Genomic DNA, 10,363 nt, shown 5'->3' with positions numbered 1-10,363 from the left:
AGATGCGATGGAAAGCTCCTTCTGAACAGCCCCGAAAACATTCATAGCAAAAATAACCTTTCCTTTTGAACCACAGAACTGAACTGGGATCAAAAATGCAAATATTGCCACAAGAGCAGCTTTAAGCTCGAGATATGACAACACTATTTTATTTTATTTGCTTAAAGTTTATTGTTTTTTTAAATAAAAATAAAAAATTCCTTCAGCGTATGCGATTTTTGAAAGGAACGAAATTTTAAGCCAAATCTGCAGAGTGCAGAAGTTAACATGCGTTCATTTTTGGCGAGATTTTTCAATTTTGCAAAAAAATGTGTGTCGCCCTACAAAAACAATTAGGTACATTTTTCCCTAATAGAAAATGAGTTCGTCTACTTAACTTAAAAAGTGATTTGCGGAGCCTTGAGTGCAATTCAGCAAATATTCGCAAGCAAAATAATCGTTCCTCACGGGGTAACATGCAACATTTCCGTTAAAAAAGTTTAAGATCTATATATGAGACTGTCGCAATTTCATGTTCATATATGTTGATCATTTCATATTGATTCGTTTCATTCTTTCATTTTATGGTCTTATTTCAATGTAGCAAAAACTAATATCATTTTCCAAATTAAGATGTTTTGTGCCTTTCATAGGTGCTACTTTAATATCACATTGGAACTCAAAGTGCGTTTTCTGCATTTTATTAATATTTTGCATAATCAGATTAAATATATAATGGACAAAATTAAGACAGGTTAAAACAAAAATTCTAAATGTTTCGGTAGAGGAAAGGTATTAAATTTGTAAAGTTTACTAAATGTATTCGACACCTCCAACTGACCTAAAAATCTTTAAAATTACCATCCGAAACCATATAAACATTCATTGCTGAAATTATATGTTGCATGGAAAGAATTATGTACGTCCCACTCAGATATGAAGCATGGAAGTAAATTTAATCASTGCCTATACTTGTGCACAATAGAGCCTTCTAGTATGGATTATTCCAGAAAAATTTCAAAAGASAATTCTGGCAGAAATATTRGAAGAATTTTCTTCGTTTAGTACTTATTCTTGTATCCTTTAATTTCCCCTAACTTTAAATGCAGCTTGGGCTAAAATGGCTTCATGCCAGTTTCACTTAGGCATTACGGAATTTTAATTTTTCAAGTGCGAAAACGCCAATTGATTAACTTCAACTAACTTCAACTAACTGGAACATGCTTCTTTGAGAAGCTTGTGATATGAGACTTGGAACTCAATATTAATATAAGGAACTTTTACTCATCCAAGATATGGAAGGTTTACTTATCCATATCTTCGAGACATGACTAAAATTCTCGTTTACTTTTTAACTGAACATCAATGGCCCAAGAATACAACGGCCGTTTTGAGTCATACAAATCATCTAAAATGCCCACATTAGAATCAATGTTGGTATTTTKAAGAGAAGATATGGAYAAAAGAAAAAATATTTGTATTAAGAAAAAGAAAACTTGCGCCGATGTAWCCCAAAGGGTTCGTYACTGGGGAACCTCATCAACTTGCCGACATTCGATCGTACCAAACGCAACATTAGAACGTGTTAATTCCGGTAAGCTGAGTAAGTTGTGGTAAGTGGCGGTTGTTTCGCGTGAACAAGCATTTGTTTGCGCTCCCGATCGGTAATTCGCGTGCCCCATAACGTACCCCGTTTAACGTTACAACCCCGAGGCGCACGAATATTGTTTGAAGACACGCGACCCCTTATTATTGGCTATTTTTATATAATTTATAATTTTCAAGACAGATCGCGCGTTTTTGTTGTGTTGATCGCCGGATAAGGGATTTTATCCAGCTAACGGTTTTTCGTTCTTATCGGGAGCCTTGATCGCGCCCCCCAACCATTAAACACTTTAAATTGATTTTCCCTTCATGATGGTGAGAATGTCCGGCTCTTTTATGGCTCACTTTTTGCTCAAATGCTTACTTTCGGCTTAATTCGGTTCTTTACATCAAACGTATACGTGATGTAGTAGCGAGTGCTGTCAGCTATGTTCAGTACATTTCAAAATTGTTTTTACAGGGCTTTCAGTGTAAACTGTTGAGTGGTACTTTGGAACATTGCAATAAATCTTGCCCAACAACACGATTACYAGAAAACACGTGTTTTGATGACCATCAGCACTGAAATAATGCGCTTATTACTATGTTGAAATGTTAAATATGTGGGCATAATGTTATAACAGTACTTAACATGCCTCGGCGTACTTCCAGTTCATTAAGACCTCAAAACGGGTAATTACATGGTATTGTTAGTCCGTACCATAATTGCAATAGTCAATATCTGGCGTTATGTAAGAGTGCAGCGCGGAATTATCGGCTTGTTAAGGTAACAATTGATTACTTACTTGGGAAATACACAAAGTAACGTTCTCGCCAAGAGCCGAAGTGGCTGAAGATTATTTGGCGCTAGACACTTTTTGGTGTTTTAAACATACACATATTAATTACGATTATTTAGAAACTTTTAAAAAATGTAGTGTCAGATGTATTAAATTAACTTTGGTTTTATGCACTACAGTAATTTAAATTAATTTATTGAAACATTTGTAATAAGTCTGAACTGAAAATAATTATAGAAAGTCCAAAGAGAACAAAGACAAATCACACCAAAAACTGAGATATTTGAAAAAAAAACTAAACCACAAACTTTGAAGCAAATGAAGTTTTTCTCATGAAGAGTAGGTCCGTAAATATCTGCCTGTGGATTTATAAGTAAGTGAACTAATACCTACACCCATTAGTATATTTTTCTGGTAAAAGTGGGCATAGTTGATAAAACGAGAATTCTTTCAAGAGGTCGAAATCAATTCCATGACTGGTTGTTCCTGTGTAGCAAACTAAAAATGCCCTTAGTTGTTAAGGACAAAAACACGTTCTTGCTATCTGTTGAAACCACTGTGGCCCGCTTGCTTAAATTAGTAAAATCTTTACTGGAGCTATTAAATACTGATTGTTTTAAGGAAGTATTTTAATTTTGCCTGTGTGCGCCCTCTTCTAAAAAAACTGTTTTATTTTTAAGCAACTTTCTTTTTCTTGCTGATGCTTTGACAATTATCCTATTGTTATGCCACTGAAGAAAAAGAGCAGAAAGTGAAAATGCCTCTTTTTCATTCTCGAGCCAAAAGCGTATTATCAAGCATGCAAGTATACATTATTAGTTACAAGATATTGATTATCTTTTACAATATAGTGGTTTTATTATAAAAATTGTATATAAATTGCGGTCTTAAATTGGATTGATCCTAAACCAAAAATCTAGAAACAAAGATGGTTTTAGTTGAAAAATCGATGATCTTTGGGGGCACAAGTTACCAACAAAAATTGAAGAACTGTTCGATGACTGTTTCTTTTGAAAAATTGTATTATAGACTCGCAAATGTAAGAACGTATCTTTTTAAGCCGAATAAACCACCAAATTTTTTTCAGGAACAAACATTTATATGTTAATAGGAGTTAAGTTTGAACGTTCTTCAAAATGTTTAGTACATTGTATTTTGTCATCTGAGTATTCTGAATATACAAATTCATTTTCTCCAAAATATAAAAATTTAAAAACACCGTTTGAATCAAAGCCATCTCGTTTTCCTGGCAATTTTAACTTTATCTGCTTTCTCTTCCACACACTTTTTTTGTACACTCAAAAAGCATTTAAGTATAAACATTTATCAAGCATTTATACAACAATATACGTTTGTCGCAGCTAAAACGTATTAATTGTTTACAGATTTTGAAAACTTTTTTTTCTAAAACCAACCAAAAAACGGTTTCCAGAAAACACAAATACAAATACAGTATTTTGGGATTCCGCCCTATAAAAGGCTACTTTACAAAAAAAATTCAAAAATATCTTGTAACTTTTTAAGGATATGCTACCAGGTAAGCAAAGAAACCACAATACGTAGTTAGTTTAGAGACTCAAACGATCATGAAATTTTCTTCCAGTATTAACCACAAAAAATCTTCAGCTTCGATGGGAGAATTGTTTTTGATCTTATTTTAAGTCAGAATAGTAAACATACTACATTTTTGAAATATTAATGCGCAGATGTAAAACGTTTACCGAGAGTCAATATGTGTGTTTCTGAAAACTTTCCAGATTCTTTATGACTCCTTTTCGCAGTTGTTTCTATTTGTCTTTGCAGGTATAAAAGCGCAACTCATAAGATTTTTGCATGTATTTCGGCTTTCACTAAAAATAGTCTGTAAATGTTAGTTTAAAAGACCGTTTTTGCACTACCAATTCAGACTTGTTTATGTGCGTTATTCAAGTTAGAAATATTGCATCCTTCAAAGATTCTTTGAAATGGGTCCAAATGAATATGGTGTCCAAGGTTAGAGTGGATAAAATTTCTAATAGTTTGAAGCTTTGGAAATATTTTTATTTAATCAATTTTCTGTAAATTAATGAGATGCTAAAAACATGTAGCGAATGCCTTTCGGTTCTTCTCGCAATAGTTAATATTTTGAAATCATTTATTGGAAACGTTGGATTCATGGAAACATGTTGAAACGAAAGATACCATGGAGTTGTCGTTTGCGAAACCTGATTTGTTTCAGTGGAAGCCCAATACATGTATGAAAGTCTTCTTTATACCCTCATTTTTGTTAGCTCTGGGTAACTCAATGAATTTTTTGAATCTGGCGCAGTGCCGCGCAAATGGCTTGGCGCGCCAACTCAACTCATTTTTTTAGATGATAAAATTGCAGTCTCGGGTCTCGTAAAGCTTTAATTCACTTTAAAAAATGAGTCATAACTCATCAACTCAGAGAGCGGCAACAACTCAAAAGCGCAACTCAACACAGTGTTACCCATGCCTACCTCATATGATTTTTATGATTATGTTATGATAGGTTTTCACTTTTGCTTACTTCATTTCTTCTTGTGTTTCACATTTACTATCGTTACCGTCTTTATTTTACTATATTTTTTGAAAGCGCCGTGTGTACTTAATTGAAAGATGAGTGGAATTTCTGCTGAGAAAATTAATTTAATTATGTTTGCAATTTCTTAAACATTGACTTTGCCGCGAATGTATCCATACTCAACTCGCATAATGTAAGTAATGTAATGATATAAAATCCTGTAATGTTTTTTAAACATTCAAATATACTGCCTGAGACCACACATAAGTGAACAAAAAAAAAAGAGTCTGTAGCATTTTTTCAAACACGCAATCCGCGTTTCGCCTGGAAAAGCCACCAATTAGACGAATAGACTTTTAAAATCTTTACTTAGTTTTGATTAATCCTAATAGGCCTTGGGGCTTTTAAAGTTGCTGGATTAGAAAATTTGCTAAAAATTAAATTCCACCGGACATCAATTTAGTAATTAGCTTACCGTAACGACTGGATTGTCTAGCGAGATTTATTAAAACGTTCTAATGGGTTTAATTACTGCTTGTAAACCAGATTATAAGCAGTCCAAACATTTTATTAGTCTAAGAGTAGGAAGCAGAATTTCTGGGCAATTAATTTTGTCAAGATGATGATTTCAGTGGGCGACGCATCAGAAAATCGTCTGTAAAATGTTCAAGGTTCGACTGATTAATTATTCACTAAACTTGCAATTGTTTGCATGCAAAAAAACATCTAATTTCATCCCTACATGAAACTCTCTACCATATATACATTAGTATTAATTAAAAGCTAGCAACAAAACGGTCTCGTCTACCCACCAGAGTAGAAAGAAGGGAAATAACCGCTACTCACTTCGAAAGCCGTATAGTGTTAATTTCAAAAATTATCTAACAATCTTTAAACTTGACTAACTCGGTAGTCGAGCGACTGAAAATTAAGTAGGAACGTTCGTGCAAGTGGAATTTCAGCATTGTCTGAATGCAATAGGCTTTATTTTTGGATAAAATCGAGCACTAGTTTCTTGTACAAAGCGTTTGATATGAAATAAACGACTAGACAGACAGACAAACAATTCGTTGTAGGTAACACTGAAGAGATGTTTAATCCAGAAGTTCGAAGCTTTGACCATTTTCCTTGTACATTTTTTTATTTTTTTATTTTTTTCAAATTTCCTTACACTTTATTACAAAAAATATAAAATTTTAAATAAAGTGTATTGAAAAAAGTTGATTAGTTTATAAATCTCAAAAGGGTGAACTTATTTTACTTGTTGCCGAGCAAAATCAATAACGCAAATTCTTTTTAAATGTTGTGCATTTGATGAAAATATCTGAGAACAGTCACGCAGGATTGTTGATCTTCAATTTTAGTCTGTTCCTAAGAAACAATTACGAAGTAAACTGAAAACTAAAAATTATTTTTCCGAAGTAAGATCAATGCTAATAGAAATTGAGTATCCTCTCAAGACATTAGGAAAGGCTTTAGTGGTTTTTACTAATTATTAAGACGTAATGCTGATAGTCCTCAGCATGTGTAATTCTGTCAGTTTGCTTTCATGTGATTCGTAGATTGCGAACTAAAATCATTGGGAAAATTTACTAGCTAGCTGAAGTGCTTTAATTTCAATACTTAGTATCAATTGGCTCGATGTTCACAAGACCTGGTTGGTTTGACTGGGGACCAAATACAGAGATCTCCCCATCGCTTTCTTTATATCTTCAAATCAAGTACCTACTTTGTCAATTCTGTTGGTCCAACTTCTTTAACATATTCTTTGGTTTTGATTTGCATGACGTTATCATTTTCATTTGCTCTTCTTTAAAACTGTCGAGCTTTAGGCGAGCTCATGATACACATCTCCAGATTTAAAGGAGATTGTGATAAGACGAGATTTTGATAAGACAAATAACTATGCAATTGATTTGTTGTCCGCGTTGCATATTTCGATTATTCAATAATAAAACATTGAGCTTGACGGCCATCTGTATATTTATGATAATTTACACTGACAAACTTAACTGGACAGGACGTGTATACGAAAATGCATATGCATGCGAACAACATATTAATTTATACAGTGATTAGCATACCGGTATCCGTTAGAGTTTTTCCAGCATGTGGCGGTCAGACTTAGTAATTATGACACATGAAAACACCCGAAATCAGCTCGGGGCTATTTGGAACTTCAGGAAGTAGGAAATTAAGTTGTAAACTCTTAGATAAGGCAGCTTGAATTGAATGCGACGGAACAAGCTAATTGTCCAGTAAATTTTCAACTTTTGGGTATAATGCACTTCAAAGTGTATAAGTCAAATTTCGTTTGCAAGAGCATGGGGTTTTCTGATAGAGATCTATGTGGGCAATTAAAAAGTAGCACCTTTCTCTCAAATCTGACCAGTGACGTGGGATAAAATGAAGTAAATAGGACTTTTAACGCTCCATCATTCTATTAATTTAGCTGGGCTGGCAGTTAGATAACCCGCAGTGCGACTGATGGTTTGATTAGCGCATATAATATACCATGGAAAGCTGCCCAGCCTCTATAGGCAGAACCGAAGATCACGCTCGTTTTTATCGTAAACGTTTGTTTGTCTGCCCCAAATGCACCACTGAGAGCTTACAAGAGCTACTATCAATAGAGAATGAGCAGTTCAATAAAACTTTTTTTGTTTTACTTTTGCAGAAGCTAGCAAAGCATTTATTCAAACGTCATGAGCGCATGTTGTTATGTGTTTAAGCCAATTAAAGATTTTCTGTCGGGCTAACTACCAAAGAAGGGTCCTTGCTAAGATTACTTTAGAATTGTTATCCTTACAAGTTTCGAAATGAGGGCCGTTACACGGTCCACCCTACAGATTAATTAATTTAGCACGTCTACATCAGCAGCTTTTGCAAAAGATAACGCCATAAACAAAGGAATTGTGCGGCCCTACTGAAATATGGTTTAGCATTAATTAAATCGAAATATTTGCCAGATATGAAGCTCTCTGACAAAAATTCTAATGCTATACTTATCGACTCCTTTCGTGTGTGTGTCCTTAAGTGCCTTAATTTTAAAAATTTATTATATTTGTATAACCAGAAAGAGAAGAAATATGTGTTTTTTGATACACATTTAATTACAGAATTAAATCACAGAACGACTCTGAAATAATCTTGCATTCTGTTTTAAATTAAAGTGGACAATGTCATTTAGGTGCGTCGCAGAAGGTAAAAGTTGCAAACCCACTAATATTCTCGACATTTTTATAAGAAGTTCAAAATATATTGTTTGTATAAACATATACATTTTTTTTTCGACTACCCGCAGCCATATATCGCAAATGACTATAAAAACATGTACACTGCGAATTATTCAGTGCCTTGATCACTAGATAGAGTTGGCAGTGTTGGAGAAATGGCTTGCTGCGCCAACCCAACGTACCGGAACAGTAACTCACCGATGCAGTTGCGTTGCAGTCACCCATTTGGTAAAATGCTGCTCCTAAAAAATGTGGTGACACATTCTCAATGTTTTTCGTGTTTTTCGACCATAAATTTCTCAGAAACAAACAATACTCTACAAGTTCAGAGTGGTGTGTTCAATAAGGAAGAGTGCGCTATAAATGTTGTTAAAATTTATTCAAATCACATGAAATCTCAATTTTGTGAGCCTCGTAAATGTTGATTTGAAAATGAAGGTTTATACGCAACTGCATACTCTTCAACAAACATTCCAACTTCCACAGTAAAGCCAGTAGAAAGTTGAAAGATTGATATTCAATAGACTTTTTTTAAATGAAATTTTCGTGTGACGTTTTGTGAAAATTCCACCAGAATTTACACACACGTCGCTATAAATGAATCTAATTCCGAAATCTTTAGCCAATCATATAAAAACGAACTCTGTGGCTCAAATAGTTTTTGAGCAACGTCAAAAGAGGCGGCGTCATATTTCAGTTGATTTCTTAAAAAAAAACAGCCAAAACTGAAACTCTTGCATTTGTTAACCAAAAACGTAAAACTTGAACCCATATTTGCATAGCTGAAACGGTTGTTTGGAGACAAACTTCAGATGAACTTGTAAAAATACGAAGCCTCCTAAAATATTCCCAAAGTCATTTTTTCTTGGTTAAGGTATCAATGGTTTAATCGGAACAAAATCCACACTATCAATAAACGAAGGCTTCTTGTATTTAATAATGGAGCACAAATGTACATCTCTGAATCGGATTTTCAGAGACAAACTTCAGACGAGCATGATATAAAAATACAAAGCAGCTCAAAATATTCCCAAAGTTTAGAAATTAACTAAAAAAGAACCAATCGATACCAAATCCACCCGACGAGCCAGTTGATAAATTTGTGGGACTTAAAGTTCAACATGTACATGGCAACCAGGGGCTAAGCTTACCGAAACCTGCGTAGTGTCACCTGGAAAGAAAGAAGAAAATATGTTTAGTACACCAGGAAACTTGTTCAAAACCAAAATTATTTGAAATCAGCAAAGAAGGAGAGACAAATATAAAGAAGCCATAATAGTTCAGTTTCTTGTCGGAAAATTAAACTCAGTTCAAGCTAAAAGGTTTAGAGATTAGAAATCATTATTACCAGCTTTCTGCCAGCTGGGGCCCCATCCTTCATTTTCTACCCATTAATCGTCAAAGTCATTCGAGTTAACTACATTTTCACAAAAAAACTACCGCACTTGCCATAAGGTCCACCATGATTCTATATTTCCCGTTTAAGAACGACATTAAGACAAATAATTATCGACCAATTTCGTCCACTGTCGGTAGCAAACTGAATACTCCTACACCTTTTTGCAGAAAAATAGTCCAAAGTACAGAATAAACATGATTATTTAATCATTTTCATGTTCGCCCTTTTGATGATTCATTGCTGCTTCTGCTCTGGCTGGGCAGTTCGATTTCAATTTGTTTATTGTTGACATTTTTGTAGAAAGTGACTGTTCGCATTGCAATATTTCCAGAGGCAAATTTAACGTTCAAACTTAACGACAGTAAACAACAACTAAACGAAAAAGGCTCCATGCGCCGATCTTTCACTAATATATTTTTAAATGTATAGCCATTGATATTTGTCTCAATTTCATTCACTTTCAGTGATTAATGCAGAAAGCCAAAACTAAAATGAATAAACGAATTAGTTTTGTTTTCCTAAAAATAGTGAGAAAACAAAAAAAAATGCAAAGAAATAACTTAAAAATGAAACTTGCTCAATTTTCGAGTGATGAAGAAACCAACGAAATTCTACCCAAACTAACTAAAATTGTCGGCGCGATGAGTTATGACTCAGCAACTCACAGAGCGGCATCAACTCAAAAACCCAACTGAACACAGTGTTAACGAGCCCTAGGAGGTCTAAAGAATACATTATGTAAAACGTTTAAAGTGGTTGAATGTACAAACTATAACAGACATCCTACGTGATATGTGAGAAAATTGCCGTTTCCATTAACAGAAAATACTCAAAGGAGAAT

General features: G+C 34.1%; 1 protein-coding gene across 3 annotated transcripts in view; it reads right to left on the bottom strand.

Annotated features, from left to right (window-relative positions):
• The window catches only part of LOC125502293 (cytosolic non-specific dipeptidase-like), a 93,480-nt gene that overhangs the window by 15,003 nt on the left and 68,114 nt on the right, over nt 1–10,363 (bottom strand). Inside the window, exon 6 of one of the 3 annotated variants that reach the window (XM_048666547.1) lies at nt 9,036–9,294. The exons of the other annotated variants lie outside the window; for them this stretch is intronic. Within the exon in view, the coding sequence (XP_048522504.1) occupies nt 9,291–9,294 (4 nt within the window). The 3' untranslated portion in view covers nt 9,036–9,290. Of the gene's footprint in view, nt 1–9,035; nt 9,295–10,363 lie in introns of those variants that run through there. 3 annotated transcript variants of the gene reach the window in all.

The sequence above is a fragment of the Dendroctonus ponderosae genome, unplaced genomic scaffold (assembly GCF_020466585.1).
Source record: "Dendroctonus ponderosae isolate FM_Combo_2020 unplaced genomic scaffold, Dpon_F_20191213v2 Dpon_F_20191213_5, whole genome shotgun sequence".
Lineage (NCBI taxonomy): Eukaryota > Metazoa > Arthropoda > Insecta > Coleoptera > Curculionidae > Dendroctonus > Dendroctonus ponderosae.
The sequence above is the reverse complement of the archived record's forward strand: the minus strand, read 5'-3'. Positions and strand labels throughout refer to the sequence as shown.